This window comes from Microcaecilia unicolor, chromosome 2 (assembly GCF_901765095.1).
Source record: "Microcaecilia unicolor chromosome 2, aMicUni1.1, whole genome shotgun sequence".
In the NCBI taxonomy this organism is placed as follows: domain Eukaryota; kingdom Metazoa; phylum Chordata; class Amphibia; order Gymnophiona; family Siphonopidae; genus Microcaecilia; species Microcaecilia unicolor.
Window position 1 is genome coordinate 208,924,908 of NC_044032.1, and position 23,833 is coordinate 208,948,740.

The 23,833-nt window shown below is 41.7% G+C and overlaps 1 protein-coding gene across 3 annotated transcripts in view; it reads right to left on the reverse strand.

Moving 5' to 3' along the window:
* AGTPBP1 (ATP/GTP binding protein 1) overlaps positions 1-23,833 on the reverse strand; it is a 237,825-nt gene that overhangs the window by 121,514 nt on the left and 92,478 nt on the right. For 2 of the 3 annotated variants that reach the window (XM_030193670.1, XM_030193671.1), the window contains exons 8-13: positions 16,219-16,350; positions 15,964-16,057; positions 11,880-11,917; positions 10,232-10,440; positions 2,540-2,717; positions 2,040-2,131 (exon numbers count right to left, since the gene is read on the reverse strand). In XM_030193670.1, coding sequence (XP_030049530.1) covers positions 2,040-2,131; positions 2,540-2,717; positions 10,232-10,440; positions 11,880-11,917; positions 15,964-16,057; positions 16,219-16,350 — 743 coding nt within the window. Of the gene's footprint in view, positions 1-2,039; positions 2,132-2,539; positions 2,718-10,231; positions 10,441-11,879; positions 11,918-15,963; positions 16,058-16,218; positions 16,351-22,089; positions 22,166-23,833 lie in introns of those variants that run through there. The other variant, XM_030193672.1, reaches the window with a different exon arrangement.

Genomic DNA, 23,833 nt, shown 5'->3' on the forward strand with positions numbered 1-23,833 from the left:
ACAGAGAACCTGATTTCGATTCCCAAGTAGAAGTACATCCTGGGCTGGCCAGGACACGGATGATGTGTGGGAGGGAGGAAGTCCAATCATAGCAGCAACACATTTTCAAGTACATTAGGAAGGGATATAAATAAGGAGAAAAAAAATCACCAGAAAGTTGAGATCTTGGCTCCAGTTCTGTTGAACTGAAAATTCAAAAAAAGGAGGAGGAAACTTTTGGGCCCTCATCCTGCCCAAAAAAGGAACTTAACGGGATTATTAGTGTGCTGACCCTCAAAAGAAATTCACACAGGTATCATACTGAGAGATTGAATTCATAAGAAAAGCAAGTTAACTTAGAGGTGGCTTTTTTTTTCATCAAATTAGGAACTTGTGAAAATACAGTAAGACTAAAAAGATATTTAATATATCTTCCTGAAGCAGCGAGCTCCAGCGAAATAAGACGCTCTTGTAGAAGATTTGGTTGGTGGTGAAGTACCTGACAAATAGTGACCGAAGGAATGTTTTGGTTACTACCCTAATCGGTTGCATTATGATTGAGATTGAGCACTAGCAAATGGATAGGAACAACACGTCATATCATTATAAAATAAGGAAAAACGAGGTTCCTCTTTACAGGTAAGTCTAGTGGTGCACCACTTTTGGGAGGGGGGGGTTAATAAATAATGTTTTTTGCTCTTTTGTTGTGGTCACAGTTAGATTGCAGTTATTCTTTTTACATGAGCACTTTCTCTCACAGCCGTTAATTTTCTCTAAAAGAAGGGTTTTTTGAGGAACCAATGATTTTTCTCGGCAACAGAGAGTTTTTTTTGCATTGGTTCGGTTTTTGCCCTTCTTAGTAATACTATAGAGACCGATGATCAAAAATTGCTCCAATCTATGTTGAGTCGCACCCAGTATGGGAGCAAGGATTCTGTAAAGAATAGTCTCACTCTGAGGTCTCCTGTTTGGTTAATATTTAATCATCGAAAAAACGGATTGTGAGATAAGCTCAATTAACAAAGTGGCTTTTGGATTTGTAGCTTTGCATCTTACCAGTTTGATCCCTTATTCAGTAATTTAAAAAGATAATAAACCAGGATCAGTTGTGCATCTAAATAACTTGGCTAGCTTTGTTACAGTAACATGCAGTTATTTGTCTATCACTTTTTCAGGAATCCTTACCCCATGACTCAACATATATCTACACGAGTGTTCAGCAGGTGTGTGCTAAGCTTCACTACAGAGTTAGTTTTATTAACCGTGGCTGCTGCAAGTCAGTTTGGATTCCACCATGAAGGTAGATATCATTAAGAAGCTTATTTACAACACACTGTACTGTTTTTCACAAGATTAGCTCAGCACCTACAGCATAAAGGTGCTGAAAATGAATAAAGTCTTCTGATTCAACAACTGCAGGTCCGAGAAAGAAATTCCGAGAGTCATCCCTACTGCAAATGTTACCAAGAAATGCCATACAATGTGCTCTAGAGCCCAACACTATAAAACTAATTAAGTTCATAAAGAACTTTCATAAGCAAATGTTGTCCCCTTCAGAGCAACAAAATACTAGGAGAAATTAAGGATTTCCCCCCTTCCCTCACAGAAAAGTTCAACAGGTTTATTCAATTTTGGATTCCATACCAATACCATTGCCAGGGTGATAGAAAGCCTAGATTACAAGACAACTAGACATGTTAGATCCTTGACACTGATTAAGCTTCCAAATAGCATTTAACATAGGGGTGGGTTAACATAGGGGTGGGCAACCGTAGTCGAGGGCCGCAACCCAGTCGAGTTTTCAGGATTTCCTGAATGAATATGCATGAGATCTATTTGCATAAAATGGGAGACAGTGCATGCTAATAGATCTCATGTATATTCACTGGGGAAATCCTGAAAACCCGACTGGGTTGCAACCCTTGAGGCCTCAGGTTGCCCACCCCTGACTTAACATGCTGAGGTTCAAAATGTTTCATAACAGGATGTTCAGGGCCCAGGAAATATGCAATCATGCCGCAGTGATCCATGACACCCACTAAAGAAGGGCTAGCACAAACCTTAAAGGGTTGATCATCATCATCTTCATCTTCATTCTCCGCCTCTATTTCTGACTCCACATCATCATCGCTTTCATCAAGTACATCATCAACTGTTGGTAATATATGTTAAGAAAAAGAAAACCTCTTTAGGTGGGTCAAATCTCAAGGACACAAATATTTAGATTAAGATGATCACTATACATTTAGGGCCCTGTTTATTAGCTAGAAGGAGGAGGAACATGAGGTTGCAGCTGTGCTCATGCTAGCTAACACAGGCCAGAAGGATCTGACCTAGCAGAAGAGAAAAATATTTGCATCCCACCCAGTCATCCCAAATTAAGAAAATTCCACCTGTGCATTCATATTGCTCCCATTATATAGGTCTGACTGCTCCTCATCCTCCTGTAAAAATTTTTGAATTCGAACAGCTTTTCATTAAGGAGAATTTAAGTGCAATGAATTTTGTAATTTGTATTTCTGGAGGTGGAAATGCAGGCTGTTTGCTGAAGGAACCCTACCTTCAGGAGGTAAACTGTACAGCTGAGCAACTGGTCCTGTAACCGGTACAACAGGTAGCTCAAAATGGAACACACTTTTTATGGTTGGCAGCGGAAGACGGTTCTTTGGGAAAGATTTTCTCATGATCAAGCTGGACATGTTGACTAGGGGATCCAACGTCCTTACTGCCAGGCATTCCTAAGAGGAAGAAAAGAGTGAGCATCGAGAGATATTTACTGGGAATACTTCACTGTTCTGCTATACTTGGGTAAAACTTTTTAATATATCAAGGGGATCTCAAAAGGCCTCTGGAAGCCTCTTCCTGTGTGTCACTGAAAAACAGCACTCAGTTTGAAAGTAATTTCACAGTATAGGGATGTAAAGCATCACAGGAAAATTTGCTCCCCTGCTATCTGAAACACCAAATGTGTTTTAAGACTGACAAAATGCAACTGTCAATTTATCACAAGTTCTTTAAAAACTCCACTACATTTTGCAATAAATGGATATTGATTTTCCATGATAATTTACAATACCTCATATTGAAGCCATTTAAATCTTTTGAGAATGCAGTAAATTTCATGCTTTACAATCTCAAAGCTCTCTCTCAATGTCCAATTCAATATCTATAAGCTTTGTCTGTCATCCAAGGCCAATTAATGCTGTAAGATTTTAGATTACAACACAAACATTTTAGTTGTCTCTTTCCATGTAATTTTCCATGATTCATCCAATTTCCAAAATTCTCTAGTTGATATTACTACTATGCTTTTCTTAATGATATTGTTAGGAACAATCCATGAAATGTCACACAGACAAAAGAAATGTGTCTTTTCATCTTCAACCAGGAAGGTTTACTTTCTTCCTCTCAACAGAATATTTGTGAAATGGACCCCACCTTTATTCTTAACCATATTATATTTTCAAGAGCAATATGTGGAAATAATTTTTCTAATTTCATCTGGAAACTCTCTTATAAAAGTAATCTGTAAAGAACATAGTAACACAGTAGATGATAGCAGATAAAGACCTGTATGATCCCACCCAGTCTACCCAACAATTCATAGTATTTGGTAGTGGTTCCCAAACCTGGTCCTGGAGGCACCCCAGCAAGTCAGGTTTTTCAGGATATTCACAATGAATATTCATGAGAGATTTGTATGCAGTGCCTCCACTGCAAGCAAATCTCTCTTGAATATTCATTGTGGATATCCAGAAAGCTTGACTGGCTGGGGTGCCCCCAGAACCAGGTTTTGGAACCACTGGTATATGGTAGGATGTGATACTAAACCAAACAGCCTTTATTAATGGGATCTGACACAGTAACCATGTTTTGGCTGTGAAGCCTGCATCAGGAGTCAGCAAATATCAGTATGAAGGGTTCATTTATCTCAGTTTCATACAGAAAAGTTCAGTGTCCCAGTAAAAGCCACACCAGCCACAGAAGTATATAAACTGAAAAAACTACTTTAAAAACACAAAAAGGCAGCGTGGCTTCAAGAAACTGAAATTTTGGTTTCTCTTGAACAATTCATACCGATATTTGAAGACTCCTGAAGCAGGCGCTTTTGTGCCAACACACAGATCTGTGTCAAGTCCTTTTTTAAAGCTCTGAAAAATGAAATCTGTGTTCAACCTCTGTTGGAATCGAATTGGTCCTCCCCAATTTTTTCTCTTTCTTCATTGTGTTTCTTTGCATTAGGGAAAGGTCATCTTATTTTTTGTGTTCTCTCTTTCCCATCATTTACTGTGTTACTATCCAGCTTATAATCGAAAGTAATCGCCGGCTACTTCCCGACACAAATCGGGATATGGCCGGCGAAAAGCGTATAATCGAAAGCTACATTTGTGATAGCTTCGCCGCGCCGGCGAAAGTTCAAAGGGGCGTGTTGGCGGCGAAGCGAAGGCGGGACATGGGCAGGCTTGGGCGTGGCTAACAGATGGCCGGCTTTCGCGGATAATGGAAAAATAAATCCTGGCGATAAGCAGTATTTCGCCCGGTTTACTTGGTCCTTTTATTTTCACGACCAAGTCTCAAAAAGGTGCCCCAACTGACCAGATGACCACCGGAGAGAATGGGGGATGACCTCCCCTTACTCCCCCAGTGGTCGCCAACCCCCTCCCACACTAAAATTATTAAAATACAAACCTTTTTTGCCAGCCTGTATGCCAGCCTCAAATGGCATACCCAGCACCCTGACAGCAGTATGCAGGTCCCTGGAACAGTTGTTGTTGGTTACAGTGGACTGCAGAAAGGCAGAGCCAGGCCCATCCCCCCCTACCTGTTCCACTTGTGGTGGGTAATGTGGAGCCCTCCCAAACCCCCCAAAACCCACTGTACCCACATGTAGGTGCCCCCCTTCAGCCCTTAGGGCTAGGGTAATGGTGCACACTTGTGAGCAGTGGGTTTTGGAGGGGATTTAGGGGACTCGGCACACAAGGGAAGGGTGCTATGCACCTGGAAGCTAATTTGGTTGTTTATAAAAGATGTTTGAAGTGCCCCCTAGGGTGCCCGGTTGGTGTCCTGGCATGTGAGGGGGACCATTGCACTACAAATGCTGACTCCTCCCACGGCCAAATGCCTTGGATTTCGCCGGGTTTGAGATCGCCGGCAGTTTTTTCCATTATCGCGGAAAACAAGAGTGGCAATCTCAAACCCGGCGAAATCCAAGGCATTTCGCCAGCCCACACCGTATTATCGGAAAAAAAGATGGCCGTCCATCTTTTTTGAAAATACGGTTCCGGCCGGCTGTTGCGCCGCCGCCAAAATAGATCGCCGGCGACCTATTTCGCCGGCGACGTTCGATTATTCCCCTCTATATTATCTAAAAGAAATCTTAGTGTCCCCTTAGTACAAGAATTCAGCAAGGAATACTACAATTAAACAGAACATAAAAAAAAATTAATAGCCTGAAACTAAACAGGTTTAAAATATAGAAATGAATAATACAGGGACTTCAGAAGCAAACCATGTGCCTTGCGACTGCTCAAATACTCATAATCCATTTCACAAGTGGAAGGGAGGTTGTACTCTTGAAGGATCCTTTCTGTAACAATCAGGCATGTCTTACAAAAAGAGACCTATGCCAGCAGCATCTGCACAGAGTGGTAGCACTAGTACTGCTGGTGTACGAAGGAAGGAGAAAAGGTCTCATCCGGTGCTCAGGCTCAGTCCTCTGCACAAAGGACCAACTGCTGGTTAATCGCACGCAGTGTGAGAAATTGCAGGAGGATCTTGGGAGACTGGGCATCTAAATGGCTGATGAAATTTGGACAAGTGCAAAGTGATATATAAAGGGAAGAAGAACCCAAATTATAGGTATACAATGCTAGGTTCCACATTAGGAGTCACCATCCAGGAAAAGGATCTAAGAGGACAATATATTGAAATATTCTACTCAGTGACTGGCGGTAGTAAAAACAGCAAGTTATTATAAAAAAGGAATTATAAGAAAGGAATAGAGTAAAACAAAGAATATCTGTATCGCTCCATGGCGTTACCGCACCTGGGGCTCTGTTTAATAAGCCGCACTAGCATTTTTAGCGCACACTAAAAATTAGCGCGCTCCAATGCTAGAGACACCTATAGGAATATATGTGTCTCTAGTGTTTAGCGTGTGCTAAAAACACTAGCGCACCTTAGTAAACAGGGCTCCTTGAATATCACGTGCAGTTCTGGTTGCCACATCTCAAAAAATATATATATATATATGTATATATATAGTGGAATTAGAAAAGGTACAGAGGAGTGTGATCAAGATGGCCAAATAGAGCAGACGTGCGTGTTTGAGCTCCTGACTCACCAGACTGTGAAACGAGAAGTTGGATACGTACCCTGTGCTGATCATGGGGAAACGGAAGGGAAGACCCAAGGAGTCGGCCTCCTCGGTACCTGGGTATGTTCCCCCTCCTTGCCAAGCAATCTTGGAGCAGATCGGGATTCAACCGTTGGCTATGCGGGCGCCCGCTTCGGAGCTTTTCGCAATGACATCGGCGGAAAACAGCATGGAGGCGATCTCATTGAGTCCGCCGGGGAGTACCATTCCTCCACAACCCGGAAGCAGTATGACCTCGACGGAGAAGACTGATGGAACGCCCAGAGTGGAAAAGATTGTACCGCGTTCAGGAGGCCTAGTCGGTGGTCTTTCCCCAATTGGTATTGATCAACAGGGGGTTTCGTGCACTTCTACCCCCCACTCCAATGGGAGCTGCACTGGTGTTTCGGGAGGTGAAGGGACCTCAAGTGGTAACGTTAGACTCTATATGGGATGTTATCCAGGGTATGAACTCTCTACTTTCTCAGGTAACCAATTCTTTTACTCAAGAATTTGATAATGTGAAACAAGTTCAGAAACAGTTTACAGAGAAAATGCAAATCCAAGAAGGTCAAATGGAATCTTTAAAGTTTGAACTCTCTGCTCTTCAGAATTTTGCAGGGACTGTGGTTAAAGATAGAGAGGTTCTAGTTAGGAAACTAGAATCTCACGAAAATCAAGGGAGGAAGAACAATTTGCTGTTTATCAATTTTCCCAAATCGCCCCTAATTCCAGCTATGGAGATGCTACGTAAATATTATACAGACATGCTTGGATTGACAGCAGAGGGATTTCTCCCTATCGTTCAGCTTCAATACATAACTGGAAGAAAGTCTAATCCTTTGAATTCTTCACCACAACAACCTGAGATGAACTTACAGAGTTTTTAGAAAACTCTATAGAACTGGTAACAGAGAGAACTACTCTTACTCGTTTCCTTTGCACTTGAAATGGATAAGATGAATACCTTTAAATTATATTTTCGTCATTTGAATGATAAATTTCTTGGAGAAACTGTGCACATATTTCCTGATTTAACCAGGGAGACTCAAGCCCGTCGGCGAGAGTTCTTGAATTTAAAAGCTAGAACCCTTGCTATAGGGGGCTCATTTAAGTTAATATTTCCATGTCGTTGTATAATATCCCCGGATTCAGCTAATTATATATTTATGGAACCCAAGAAATTGAGAGAATTTTTAATTGTCAAAGAAAGTAGTGATAGATTAACCCAGGCCGCCCAATAGAGAGTTAAAGTGCTGAGTTCTCTGGCTGTGGGAGTTCCTCATGCCTCTGCCCTGTGGTTTGCTCTTTTTTTCTTGTGAATTTATTCAGAAATCTTTACTTTGTATCTTGTCCTTAAGTAGTGGTCTAAAAGTTGTAAATTTACCTATGTATACTTGATAACATTTTTTTTCCTTTTTCTTTCTGTAATTAACATTTTAAGTTATTTTTGATGATTAAATGGAAATAAATTAAAAAAAAGGTACAGAGAAGGGCAACCAAAATGACTAAATGAATGGAAAAAAAGGCTAAGGTTGAGGCTCTTCAGCTTGGAGACAAAGTACAAAGACCAGGAGACATGCTATTAAGTTACTAAAGTGTGCATTTAAAATAAGATCAGACAAAATATTTTTTTTCTCTCAATGTATAGCTTAACTCAAACCCACTGCAAGAAGATGTGGTAAAAGTAGCTAGTGTAGCCGAGTTTAAAAAATGTTTGGACAAATTCCTGTAAGAAAATTCTATAATCCATTAAGGTAGACTAGGAGAAAGCCATTGCTCATTATTGGGAGTAGGTAGCATCGAATCTAGCTAATTTTTGAGATGACAGGTACATGTGACCTGGACTGGTCACTGTTGGAAACAGGATGCTGGGCAAGATGGTCTTTTGGTCTGACCCAATATGTCAATTTTTATGTTCTTATGAAGCATAATGCTGGCAAGAGAGAGGCTGTGAGCCAGCACTATTGTGTTAACAGGATAAAAAAACTGTTGTCCATAAACCCAGTCACTGACGAAGAATGAGCAGAACATAAGAAGCTGACTGAGCATAAGAAGCCACATAAAGCCCAGAACCAGCCTAAGTAAAAAAAAAAAAAAAAGAATAACTTTGAATGAGCTGAGAATCTCCAAATAATTAAAGATGACAACACCATGAATTGCTCCATCTGCATCTGGAACTTTTGGGCCTCTGTGCAGTGTTTCAAGCTAAATGATAGAGGAAAAAAAACACCTCATGAGTCGAACCATCTAGTGTATCACAACTGCAGTCACCAACAGGCATGATGACGACAGAGTTGTTTAAGCCTGTTATTCCAAATGGCAACTGACTATAGAGAACATGCAGCTTTCCAAGTCAAGTCTAGGCCACACAGCTGAAGTAGAGCAGGTAAAAAGGCCTTGTAAGTGGAGGTTTACCACACAGAGGGAAAAACCTGAAAATGTCAACGTTTTACTTAATAAATTGCTCATGTAGTCAAAGGAATAATGAATGCTGAAGAATGTGATAGTATGCTGTATAAAAAACAAAAGGAATTTTCTTGGGAAAGCATTTTTCATGTCTGTTTGGCAGAGTGGAAGAAACAAAACTGAGATCACGTCATGCGAGAAGGGCCATGCATGCTCAAAACATTACATTAAGTTCTGAGCTCTGGGAAAGCAGTTCTGTCTCTGCATCATCGAATGCTTGACTCAGTCCTGCTTGTCAACAGAAAATGACAAATCTCCTTTATGTTCAGTATGGCTGCTGTTCTCCACCTAGGCCTCAACAGCACGCCAACATGATTTTCCGGCTGTTTTATAATGAATATATACATGGGACATGGTTGCATCTGTTCAGATCTAACACTCTGACTGGCATATGCAAATGAGTAAACACAAAAGAGGACGCAACACCACAGCAAAACCAGAAAACCTAAGGATGGATGAAAGGCCTTCCAATAATAATCCAGAGGCGAAACTTGAAGGTAGATAAACTGTAAACTTTATTGGTAGCAACTATGTCCAGACTTCACATGCATCAGTATATAGAGAGACTAGACACACACCTGTGTTTCGGAGCCCAGCACATCAGGAGTCATATGATTTTACAAGAGTCATGGAGATGGGCCACAGCAATCCACAGGATTTAGCCTCTAATTTCCAGGGGCTCCAGCAAGCCAGAATATTTCCAAACCAGAAAGCACAGATGAACTGCTACACAGCTTCCACCAAAAGAGAGGTTTTTGCCTGTTTTATAACAAAAGGCGCCCCTGGGTACAAAGTGGATCCCCATGCTGCCTGAAGTCAGAGCAGACGGAGAGAAGCTTCTGAGGAAAAAATACCCACCATTAACAAGAGGTTCTCATCATATTCATTCACATTTCTCTGTGTTGCAAGTTGGCGCTGTTTCTCAGCATCTCCTCCGACATTTATTGGCAAAGCAGGACTCTTGTAAGATTGCATGAATCCAGACACAGGCACTGGGTGCCGAAGCACAGGTTCGTGTTGAGTCTTTATATACTGATGCATGTGGAGTCTAGTCTTAGTTATTGCTACCAATAAAGTTTACATTTTAGCCACCTTCAAGTTTTGTCTCTGGATTGTTATTGAAAGGCCTTTCTTTCATCTCTACTTTTTCTGGTTTCGATATACAAATGAGTTCCATGCATATTCATTATGAATTCTTGCAAAGCAGACCAGCTAAGACTACTACTACTACTACTACTACTTAACATTTCTAGAGCGCTACTAGGGTTAGGCAGCGCTGTACAGTTTAACAAAAAAGGACAGTCCCTGCTCAAAGGAGCTTACAATCTAATATGCCCCCCTTTTCAATATTTCACTAGACAAACACCATTCTGCAGTGAATGACTAATAGCTGAAATACGGAAAAAGAAAACGAAGGCCTGTACTTACCTGTGAAGCGTTATAAAGAACTTTCATGCCATTACAATCAAGGAACGCTTTCCTTCCCAGTTTGATATGTGTCACAGATTTGATACACTGTAAAATGCCCTTTCGAATCAGCATGTGTCTGTGCCGGATGTCATGACGGTGCCAATCAATATAGATGGATAACAGCAACTCCACATAGTTTCTGTCCACTGCTTTCCTGGCATTTGTTCCTTGGTGACAAGAGGTACAAGAGTGCATGGGTATCACAAGTAATGCTTTCTGGCAAGAGTCCTCACTCTTATGTTGTCACATCAGCAAAACACATGTTAGCAGCTTACATACATTCTTTAGAAGCGGTCCTTTTATTTTATTTAACATCCTTCTTAAGGAAAATCTAGTTCATCCAGTCTAGTAGCAGCTTTCCAGACCAGCCTCATACTTTTATTTCATAATAGTTCTTACCTGTCAACTCTAAAGCAAAAAATTTTAAAGCAGCACTATTGTAAACATTACAAACCCAACTTAGAAAACTCTGCCCTAGCATGGGAAGCCAACTCCAGTGGTGCTGAACCAGGGGGTAAGGGAATTCAATGAAAGGCCAGCTTCTGACCAGAAGGCAGAGGAGTCACTAATTTTTGCTTCTTGGTGTGACAACTATGTGAAATATATTGAACAGCCACTAAAAGGTGAGAATAGATTTTCAAACCAACAAACATCCACAGAGATCTTTTTACTTACACCCTTTCATAAACAGTTGCCACATGCTATAAATGAGTTTAAAAAGCAACATTTTTTAACTCAATAACGCATGTGTAGGATTTCAAAAATAAATTCTCAAAGAGGCTCTTTTCACCTTTGGTGTCCTCAGCATTAGTAACCAAAGATCATTTTTACGAAAAACATAAGGATTTGTAAAAACATTTTGCTCTAAAAGCTTCCAGGCATGGAAATCTAAGTGAGGAAAGCAGCACTACCAATTTTCGGTGCAGCAAATGAGGAAGCCCATTCAGTTCCTATGGGCTTCCTCATTTGCCACGCAGTAATTGGTAGAGCAGCTTTGTAAAAGAAGACCTAAATCTGAGGCTATAATAAAAAAAATTTTGTTTTTTTGTTGTTTAATTTTTTAGCAGATATACATCTGTGTAAAATATCAAGATCTACCAAAAGAGGAGTGAGCTAAATTTAAATAAAAATGTCCTTACCCCTCCATCCATCACCTTCTCCTTATATGTAAGTAAACATCCATAAAATGGGTAGGGGTTGCTTGGGGGGACAGAAAATACACACAGCAATTCCATTTTCAAATCACTGTGTATTTCAGGTGCATAATTTTCACTTGCCTGAAAGCAAACATGTGGGTGACAGAGGCACCTGCATTATTCATGTCCCTTAGGATTTCCCCTCAAGAAAAAAAAACAAAAAACTTGCAGGCACGCATTCATAAGCAATATCAAAATTATCCTCTAAATATTATGAGCATAAATATCCTTAGGGTTCTAAACTCAGGGCTAGCCCTATCATTGAGCAATTTGTGTGTGTGTGTGGGGGGGGGGGGTTGCATATGGCCCTGCTTTTCAGTTTCTCCTGGTTTTACAAATGAGACCCCACCAATCAGTCTCCACACTTGGCTCTGTATTACTCCACAGGCTACCCCTGATTGAACACTTACTTGACTTGAGCAATGCAGCAAGGGTGTCGAAAGTAACCCTGTCAACGTAACAAGAAAAGCACGAGTTAGTCAACAAAACAGAGAAATCCATGAGGCAGCTTTACAGATCAGTTCATCATCCATTCACCTTTCCCAAGCCACTTTACTGGAGAAACCATGCAGTTACACCAAACCAGTCACTGCAAATTCTCAAGCTCCCTCCCTGTTTTTACTGACATACTTTTAAGCAGCATTTCAGTTCACGCATAGTAGCTGACATGGATTTACACTTGTCAGTGCGCATTCAGCTCATTAGTGTGCCTTAAAATATTTAGTGTATGCTAAATCAAATTAATGACATTTACTTATGAATTAGCATGTGTTAAGTCAATTAATGCATATTAAGTTTTTAGTGCAACAAATGTGTGACGAACTCATCTCACAAGCAAAACCTAGGGGGGGGGGGGGGAAGTAAAACTAATCATAAAATATTTGCCCTGCATACATCCCTAATAGCTGATAAACAAGTGAACTACCATCATGTAGCAAAGCTCTGATGTGTGCTCTCTTCCACATACTCATTTCTGGACAAAAGTACAATATCCTGAAACTGAAAACCCTTTCCAGCTTTAATCATCTTCAGGGTAGTGTGTGTGTGTGTGTGTGTGTGTGTTGGACACATCTTTCCCCCACAAGATCTGCAATGCCACTGGTCAAACAACAGTGCAAGAACTCTGCAAGAGTCAAAGCACAACCAGAAGTACAGCAAAGGAAAGACAAATTGGATATTTATGCTCATTAAAAGCTATGTTTTATTGGCTTAAGGTTTATAGCCCACATAGTAGTGCTTATAAATCAAAGGCTAAAGCGTTATGATTAGCAAACTTGGTTATCAGCAACCATTTTTTCAACAAGGGGGAAAAAAATTCTCAAAATGTTTGTACTAGTTTTTAAATTTTCGTTTATTTTTGTGTTTTGTGTTTCCTTTTTCCTTCTTGCCCTGACCATTTTTCGTCTCATTTATTTCCTCCCTCCACACCCCTCTTCTCCAGTCTCTCTCCTTGTGGCTTGGTTACAAGGGATGCCCTTAGCCCTGGTCATCCTTCTTGGTCCCAGCTCGTCTTGACTCCATACCAGCAGAAGGTGCAGAACGTTAGATACCTGGGATATTTACAGCCTGTCAAAGGTTAAGCATTTTAATTGGCTATTGTCACCTTCTCATTTATAACAGAGTAGCTCATTGTTCAGTCACGTCAAAGCACCTTTGTGACCTATACCCAAGAAACCTGTGAACTGGCTGGCTTACTCTGAGGAGAGTCTCCTACTGTGCTGCTGCACGAGGGAAAGTGTCAACATGTCACTCTCTGATTGTAGAAATAAAGTATAGGTAGACAAAGTGGCATAGTCAGACTTGATGGGGCACTGGGCATGTAAGGTGTGCGTAGTAATGGGTATACTCCTAAATAATGCCTCAGCATGCACTTGATGACTGATTTCTAAGTGAACAGTCTATCCTGCATCAAACATAAACCCCACATATACTTATGGAACTCTTGGGATCCTTTCACAAAGCCATGGTAGTGAATCCCAGTGTGGCAAATGCAACAAAACCCATTCAATTCCTATGAGCTTCGTCACGTTTGCAGCATGGGAATCACTACCACAGCTTTGTAAAAGCAGCCCTTTGGAAACACTGATATTTTAAAATAAAATTTGCATTATTACATAACAAACTTTGCCACTTGAAATGTTGACCAGACTCAACTCTACGATACACACATCACAATACCCTCCAAAATAATTACCGCAAATGGTACATATCCTTCAACTTTGTTTTATAATAAACACCTTAATAATGTGTATTAATAAAACAGGTACATACTTTTGAAGTAGCAGTTTAAATATGTAGCCTAAGAAATCTAATATAAAAAATGTCAACCCCTAACACTGCACACTGGAGTATCAAGCTGTTAATTTAAACATTTTGCATCCACAGAAATTCCCATAGCTTCTCCTCTAAGAATGGATGCAAAGCTGAAAAAGGGCATTTCCCCAGGAACTTGCCATATAAAAAAGTTGATTTTGGTGTAATCTCAAAAACAAAGATCCTTTCCAGTCCCAAGCATATTGTGAAGTACTGTATCTATAATACAAAGAGGCATAGTTTGAAAGCACTTAAGACTTACAAAGTTAGAGGGGAATTTTTGATAAGACGACTAAGTCCGACTTTGGATGTTTTGAAAAAAACGTCCAAAATCTGAATAGGAAAGGCAGCCATTTTCAAAAAAGAAAAAAAAGACTACCTTTCTTTTTTCAAAAATACCATTTTGAACAAGGTTTTGTGATTTGGACATTTTGCTTTTTGGTCCATTTTCACAAAAAAAAAAAAACGTCCAAGTGCAAAACACACAAAATCAAGGAGCAGCCAGCATTTTTAGTAGACTTGTCCCCATGACATCCAAGGAAAGCAATACGGCACCCTAGGGGACACTGCAGTGGACTTCATAAAACACTCCAAGGTACATATCTCACCTTTGCTACCTTACCTTGTGTGCTGAGCCCCCCAAAATCCACTACCCCCAACTGTACACCACTACCATAGCCCTTACGTGTGAAGGGGGCACCTATATGTGGGTACAGTGGGTTTCTGGTGAGTTTTGGAGGGCTTACAGTTTCGTCCACAAGTGTAACAGGTAGGGGGAGGTAGGAGCCTGGGTTCACCTGTCTGCAGTGCACTGCACCCACCACTAGACTACTCCAGGGATCTGCATGCTGTTCTAATGGACCTGAGTATAGCATCTGAGGCTGGCAAATAATGTTTTTCATCACATTTTTGAGGGAGGTGGGAGGGGGTTAGTAACCACTGGGAGAATTAGGGGAAGTCATCCCTGATTCCCTCCAGTGGGCATCTGGGTATTTAGGGCACCTTTTAGTGCCTTATTCGTTATAAAAACAGGTCTAGCTCATGAACATGCCCCTGATACACCCCTTGAGATCTGGACGCACTTCTGATGGACTTCAAAGAAAAACGTCTAAAAATAGGTTTCAAAAATACTGATTTAGACGTTTTTGAGAAAAAAACGTTCAAATGAGGCTTTATGAAAGAGGCTGTTTTGAAAATGAGCCCAATAGTAACCTATGGAACTTTATAAGTCTATGGGCCCTGTTTACTAAGCCACGCTGTAGGTGCACTAGCTTTTTTTAGGGTGCACTAACGCTAGACACACCCATATATTCTTATAGGTGTCTCTAGTGTAAGCACACACTAATTTTTAGTGTGTGCTAAAAATGCTAGTGTACCTTAGTAAACAGGGCCCTATGTGCTTTGAAAATGAGCCTCGCAGCCTACAAAAATCACTCAGGACCTATAGCGCTAATCTACTTTACCATAACACCATTAAATTAGAGAAGTAACACAACAAGGAACCTACCTAGGATAATGCAACACAAATATTGCCTACAAGCTTTTTATCTCCCTCACCCCAATCATCCCATTCTTCATTCTGTTATTCCTGTTTTTTGCTAACTCCCCTCTTCCAGTAACTTCTCTATTTCCTCCCTTCAGTACGGCACTCTCTATTTTCACTCCTCTGACCAGTATCTTCCCTCATTCTCTTGCCCCCTTCTGTCCAGCATATCCTCCTTCCCTTACCCTCAATCCAGCATCTCTCCCCATCACATTACTCCTCCTCATATCCAGCATCCCTCCATGTCCCTCTAACCTTTCATGTCAACATTTCCTCTATATCCCTATTCCTCCAATGTTCAGCATATCTCCCCTCTGTTCCTATCCAATGTCTAGCACTCCCTCCCCCATTTCCAGCATCTCCTGTCTTTCTACTCACCCCATGTCCAGCATCCTCCAATATCTTTTTTCTCCATACCTGATCTAGCATCATCTCTTTCTCCCTCCTCCAAGTCAGCATCTTCTTCTGTCCCATTCCAGTACATCTCTCCCCCCCCCCATCCCAATTCAAGCATCTCCACTCTTATGTCTTACTCCCACCATGTCCACTATATCCCCTTCTATCCCTCTTTGTTGTCTGGGGGGGGGGGGGGTTCATTCCCACAGCCCTAAAAAATTACTACCCAGCCACATACTCACTTTATAAGGCCAGTATTCTTTCTACTATAGGGACCAATGATTTTAAACATAAGTTCAACAGCTCCGTTCCTCCCTAGAGACACTGCATTCACAGCTGAAACAGAAAATGGGAAACTCTGTTCAAGAGCACATTTTTAATATATGGTGATTACAATAGTGAATGCTAATAAAACTCCCCTGAGTGAAGCAAAACCTCGGAGGGTCAAACATCTGACACTGGTACTGTATGTAAAGAAAAATTTGCATAATACTCACAATTGGTAGCATAGACTCGTAGAACCTGAAGGCAAGGCAATATCAATCTAGAATTTTGCAAATTATGCTTCACCAAATTCAAGGTTACATTTATAACTCCATTAACTCTCGCTTTTATTCCAAACTTTTTATCTGCAGAAAAAATAAAAAAGTAAGTTCTATTAAAATATTTGGGAAAAATGTTTCTTGAAGGCCTCTTGTCATCTTCCTCAGCGCCTGAGGAAGGAGGTTCCAGCCTTCAAAAGCTAGTCAGAAAATGTATTAAGTTAGTTCAATCAAAAAAAGAAAAGGTATCATCTTATTTTTCTTTATTTCTATTTGTTAACCTTTAATGTGAGCTAACACAGTAAGCACTAGAAATGTGCATTGAACATTTGCTATACTGTTTCATGTCATTGACAAACGCACACAGAAAATTCTGAGATTGTGTTTTCATGTGCCGTCAACATGGCACCCTGTTTCAAAAGTGTGCGCTCTTTTTGAAACACCACACACTATTAACAACACAACTTCTGTGACAACATAATAGAAAAGCCCAAACAAACTGAACCAGTGGCACAGCCACAGTGGAGTGGGGCCTGGCCACCCCAAATTGGATTTGGGCCCTCCAAGGTCTGCTGGTTTAGCTGGTGGGGGTCCCGAAGTCATGCGCAAGGCTTCATACGTGCTCCATTTCCTTAAAACCGAGCATAGGCAGGCAGCGTGGCAGTGAACAAACTGAAGTAAGGTTTCTGCTGGGGGTGGGCTTGGGGACCCCCACCAACCCAGGTATGTTCAGGTTGTGGTGAGGCAAAATGTGACCCTCCCACTTTGGGCTCAAGCTCCCCCCCCCCCCCCAAAAAAAAAAAAGAATTATTATTTTGAGGTCTGGCTACATGCCTGAACTGAACATTCCTGGAAATGCCACAGCATAGACATTTTCTAGCTGTACACTAGTAAGCACTTGTTATTTTCTAAAATGTGTGGAATTCCAAAACTGAATATTTCTGCCAGTCAGCCAGCTACAAGTTTCACTTGGCCTGTACACAGGAGTGAACGCAAGAGAGAGAAAACCTAATGAAGCATTACAGCTAGTGCATGATAGTTTTTAAGTTAAATCTAGAAATAGGAAGTATGAAAGTTCTTCTGGCCTTATACCCTGGCAGCCTATTCATTTTCTGGTTGATATTCAAAACGATTTAACCAGCCAGAAACAGCCGTTGACCATTTAAAATCACTGGTTCGGGGCTATCCGCTAATTTTCAGAAACACTTAACCGGTTATTGCCACTGAAAATTAGCGGTTAGCAACTAAATGAAAATCAGGTATTTTGGGCTGTTCCAGGGGTGGAGTCAACAGTTGGCTGGTTAAGTGCCAATATTCAGCATTTAGCTGGCCAGGGTAACCGCATAAACGGGACAGCACAAAACACAGTCCTATCTTTATGCAGTAACCCATAGCCACTTAAGTGGTAAATATCAAACTAACTTGCTATGCATTATCCAGCTCAGCATAAACCAGATATTCAATGCCGAAACCCAGATATGGCCCCGGCACCAAATATCCAGGAATAAAACCAGCAGCAGTTAGCAAAATGCTCACCGCTGTCGGTTGAATATTGGCCCCTTTGTGTATCTGAAGAAAGGCCTTCTTCCTAGGATAATGACATTTAGATAAGCCACTGTCAGACCAGGGGAACAGATTTTTATCTAAAAAAATTCTTTGACAATCCAATTATATATTACGAACAACAAAAAAAGGTAAAGGCCAGAGGCAGAGAGAACAGAAAAGTAATATGATAATTAAATTGCTTTAATTTAATTAATAAATAGCTATGATGTGGTTTGGTGATCTGGAATATAATAATCAGATACTCAAAATATCTCCTGGGGGCAATGTCTCCACATGGGTTAGTTTTGCATTTACCATGACAGTAATGAAGTTAACTCTTAAGCCAGGGTATGTGGCATATGATCTCAGTCTCACAAATTTACTACTAACACTCATGAACTACTGGCATTATGTCAAAGTGAGATTCCTTCTGGAGTTCCTAGCATGTAATGTGTATAGGCAATATATCTACGTGTACTTGAAAATTCCTTTTATTCAGGCCTGTGGAAATATTTCTGTTTCTTTCTGCTACATGTCCTTGGTCTTACTATGTCTGTCTTCCTTTCATCCAGCTTTTTACAATAAAGACTCAGTACCAAAACTGTTAGTATGCCATTTTTTAGAAAATGTCGTTCTGTAGCCTAAGATGGAACGGAGGAAGTAGGCATTTTGGGCTAAATTTTGTATTTTCTGAAGCTGAAATTCCAAGATGATCGAACAACCCTTTTGTGGAGAGTGTTTCAACAGTCCTAGTACAATTCACCCCACCAGGGTTCACTGTACTGCCATCCAACTGTGGAGGATTAGGTACACAGTTGGGGCAGGGGGGGCACCTGGTTCCAAAAAAATCAAAGATCACAACAGTAGTAGATCCTGTTTGCCTGGGAAGGTGTCTCCACCAATCCTCCAGTTCTCTCTGAATCAAAAGGGAGGTTGGACTGGCTACAATGTGTAGGGAAATTGGAGCAGTACACACAGATGGCCTTCAGGATTGGAGTTGGTGATGGAGAACACCTTGGGATGGAATGCACCCGTGTTGGTTAGACCCATTATAGCAGTGGCATAACTACGTGGGGCCACGGGGGCCTGGGACCCTGTAGATTTGGCCCTGGACACCCCTGCCGACGGCCCTCTCGACTCCCCTCCCGCCGCCAACCCTCCCCCGCCGTCGCTGTCGGCTACCTTTGCTGGTGGGGGATCCCAACCCCCGCCAGCCGAGGTCCTCTTCTTCCGGCGCAAGGCTTCGTTCTGTTTCTGTGAGTCTGACGTCCTGCACGTACAACAACAGGACACCAGACTCGCAGAAACAGAACGAAGCCTTGCGCCGGAAGAAGAGGACCTCGGCTGGCGGGGATTGGGGTCCCCCGCCAGCAAAGGTAGGTGAAGACGGCGGCAGGGGAGGGAAGGGGGGGGGTCGAGAGGGTCGTCAGCGGGGGGGGGGCAAAGTTGGTGGTGGTGGTGGCGGGGGGGGGGGGGGGGCTAAAATGTGCCCCCTCACCTGGGGCTCTGGACCCCCCTCCCGCCAAAGTCTGGCTACACCCCTGCATTATAGTAATTCTAACAGCACATGGGATGCCCCAAAATCTCTGCATTCCTTCCTTACTCTTAAATTTGAAAAAGTCTTTTCTGGTTATACATTACTTCAGTCCAAGTTAGCCATCCAAGACAGAGTAATGAAGAGCATTGGGGAAGGCTCGCAGGCCTTAAGCAGCTGTTAAAAATCCTTGCAATTGAATTCTAGGTGTTCCAATCAAGGATAAGAGCTAGGCACATCAAAGAATGGAGGATATGGTAAACTAAAAGACAACCAAATCTGTGGTTTTACAGATTTTACAGCAACAAGAAGGATAAAACCTCCACGAATGGAGCAAACCGAAAGTCAAACAGCAGAATCAATGGATAAAAATGGAACCAGATTATTTTTTTTTTACTCAACAACTATAAATGAGGGTAACCCCGACACAGTTGTGTTTCAGCATACAAATATGCCTGCATCAAGGGTAATGCCTTATCTAAAATTGCAGATGTTGTAAAGATGGGTCAGAAACACTGGTTCTAATTTCAGTAATATACTTGAGAACAACTTCAGTGATTCTCAGCAACATCAGGGTGCCATCTCAAGCACGCATGTTGGCTCAGCCCCCACCTTTCCAATGCACAACCTTAACAGTCTTTTGCCACAGCCTCGGCCCAGAAGGGATGTATAATGCTGTAAACCACTATTCGTACGAGCGAATTGAATATGCCTTTCCGGTAGAGCGCGTGGATCACCACCATCCCATGTCTTGGGCATCCTCGGGTCTGGAGGTCCATTTGCATAGTCTCTGTATAACTTGCACATTTTCACCAGCATCCTGACAGCAACATAAGCAGCACAAACACATGATGCTGACCAGCTGTGGCTTTGCAGTGTCTCTATACCCTTCGTCGTTCACCTACAAGAGAATATGGACAGTCTGTAAAAAGGTGGATCAAGAAAAACATCCACAAAGCTATACCCCATAACATATTTTGTCAAAAAAAGAAAACAAAATTACATGTGTACCTGTGAAACCGGGGAAGACAATGCCTCCGTCTGGTTTAGAAGATCCATGAGTTCCATATCCTCAGCCACTTGATATATTTCTGCATCATCAACAGCATCTCCAAACGTGTCTTCTGTAAAATCTGCAGTTATATTCTGTTCACAATCTAGGCCCTCTGTTAATAAGATATTGACTTGACTGTAAAGAAGTTAATATCTCACTAACAGAGGACCTAGATTGCCCACATGGTAGTTCATTCACCAAGGACTCGTCATTTCCTGGCCCAGCAACAGGTCCTCCTGTTCCGTTTCAGCCATACACTGCACGTTCTGCTCACAGATGATGTTCTGTGATTCTGACAAGCCGATTACCAGTGGGTAAAGAAAAACTCAACTGCAAGGATTTTTAACTGCTGCTTAAGATAAAGACTGATGTTTCGCCCTCTCTCTCACAAGAGTTGTTTACCCCTTCTGATCCTCTGCATATTAGGAGTTTCATAGGACTCCATATTTAGCTGTAGCATTTTTCTGATCCCCCAATAGATGGAAAGTATTTACAATGGTCGTAACATCTTTTATATCTATCAGTCACATGTTGAACAAGTCCTTATGTTCTGTCTGCAGACTTGTCCAGACATGTCTAGCTTTGCCACGTTATTACATTTTTATTCATTTGACTATATGATAAACGGGTTTACTAGGAGAAAGGGGAGGAGACTACACACAAAGGTGGGGGTCGGGGGGGATTCAGAGAATGAGAGATTTTTTTCCTTTTGTATATGCCTTCCTATGCTTGGCCTATGACTAAGGGCTAGGCCTAAGGCCTGTACAGTCAGTTTGGTTCTCACAAGGTAGCCTACTAACTCAGCATCTTGTGTAACAATCATTGTTTTCTCAGGAGCTGAGAACTGACACTTCATAACATTTGTTTGCAGCTGAGTATGTTTTTCATATAAACTGGATCTAACCTTGAGAGTTGCTAAGGGACTGAGGACACAGTGAAGCCTACCAGTATGTTGCATTTGTGGAGACAGACAGAGAGAGGACACAAGGGTATTGTTCTGACTGTGCACGCAGAACAGATAACTGACTAGCCAATAGGTACCGATTTTGCATGTGAACTCCCATCAGGAGAGACTGATAGAATACAGGAACAATCCATATAAGGTAGAAGGCAACCTAATGGTGCTAGTTTATAGGAAATCACATGATTTATGAGAAATGGAATTTGCAACAGTATATATGTGATGTCCAGGAGGTGTTAGGAGAGCAGTTTGTTTTTCAGGATGTGCGCTGCTGACTGACAACCTGCTCCAAGAGAGAGAACTATTATTTGTACTTTTTGGCTCTGTGACAAGCTAATAAAAGTAATTTCCTGACTGCGCCTAATGGAGTCTAAGTTCTCTTTCTTATCTGTTTTTTCCCTCCCTGGGGGGGGGCTAAGAGATGGAAATATACACTTTCGAACTGCCAAGAAAGGGGGACATAACAATACCTATAGAAAAGCATTTGTTCTGTCATTCCACTTTTTCATTTAAAATAAAAGCATTGAAAAGAAAAAAAAACTTTGCTAGTCTGTAATTTTTTAAAGTTGAGGTGTCTTACAGCAGAGCTGTGATTCTCCCTGTAATTTTTGTTGCTAGCTAGGAAGAAGGGAGGGGGGAGACATAACGCAGCAGCGCTCTGCCTTGAGAGATGAGTCGGAAAAGGGGATTTTGTTTCGAAGTGGCTGCAGAGAAAACCAGCTTGGCTCTTACACAAGCAACCCCCTGGCATTTTTTCTGTCTCACTTCAGCCGTTTAGGGCATGATCTCACACAGTTGTCTCTTGAAAACAGATGGGGGGCCCAACTCTTGCATTCTTATGTAGCTAAAAGCAAAGAGGACGACAAAGAGGGTCAGGTTATTCTTTTTGTTTTAAACCTAAAACGGCTGTCATTCAGTAAAAACAGTTTTAAAAGCACAAGGTATCCTTTTCAAAGAAAACAAATGCCTATTGTCTTTCCTGTGAGAAAAAAAGTGAAGAAACACCTTTAAAAGTAAGCACAAGGTATCCTTTTGAAAGACAAATATTATAAGAAAAAGAAAACAAAAATGTCCTGTAAGGGAAAAAAAAAGGTTAAGGTGCATATGCATGACTAAATTCCACCAAAGCTATAAGGGGCAGTGTCGTGGGTTTTTTAATGTCATTTCCCATCACATGACCAAATCCAAGATGGAAGTTAGTAATGGAAACAGGAAGTGATGTGATGCATACAGTAGTGGCTGCCATCTTGAAAAGGGGCATGGCTATGATATCAATTCCTGTGATGTCACCAAAAGGGGTGGGGGTTAGGGCAGGTTTATGTAAATAAGGTATAGTAGGGGTATGGTTATACAAAAGGGGTGGAGTTTGGGTGGGGTCAAGACATCACATCTGGTGATGTCATCCAAGGGGGACAGGGAGTGGGCATGATTTGGGTGGTGAGTGGGCATGGCTTGGGTGTGTCCTCACCTCTGAATGAATACCCAGAAGTGGCTGAAAACCCGGAAGTGAGATGTCACCTGTCGAAATCAATTAATTTTGACAAAAGCCTGTGAGGTACCCTACTGTCAACCCCTACAGAGACAATGCCACCACAGAGATGTTCACATGAGGGTGACTAATATCAAGAGGAGCACATTCTTCATTAAAGAAGATCAGAACATTAGATTTTACTGAAAGAACTGAAGATGCAAGACGAAACTGTGGAGTTTAAGTTATTCCAGCGACATCTAGCTGAAGCCCTGCCCTTCCAAGGCTGCCAAACAGGCCACATTGACAGGATCCTACTGATACAGTATTGCAATGCTGATGAATACACATTATAGAACAGCAATTTGACATCACCATGGATAAACTCGAATACATGGGACCACACTGCTCTTACCCTGGCGACATTATGTATATAACGAAACCTCACATGACATACGTAAATAGCACACCAGTATAGTAATACCATGAAGATCAACATTAGCATTAACACAGACCCTTAATTCTGGAATGCCAGGGCCCTGTCTATGAAATCATCTCACAATGTATCAAATGTTACAAGTGGTTCATTTAGAAAAATACTTATCTGCTTCTCACACTAAATCACAATTTAGGTATTGGCACCTATAGGCAGCACGAAAGGGTGAGGGTATGGATCCTCCCTTGTAACTCAAGGAGCCAAGAGGGGAGAGGGGGTCCCTGGAAACTGGAAAGCAAGAGTGGGAGTACTGGCACAATGCTATGGTTGTTTATCTTTGAAGAAGCACTGGAAGAGAAGCCTAAAGTAAATGGGAGAATGCTTTTCAGGGCTGGGTTCCTGGCACCTTCAACATCTAAGACCCTCAGCAGTTACCTGAATTGTGGGATGTCAAAGCAAGCTGAGCCGGTGGCGGGAGGCGGGGATGGTGCTGGGCAGACTTATACAGTCTGTGCCAGAGCCGGTGGTGGAAGGCGGGACTGGTGGTTGGGAGGCAGGGATAGTGCTGGGCA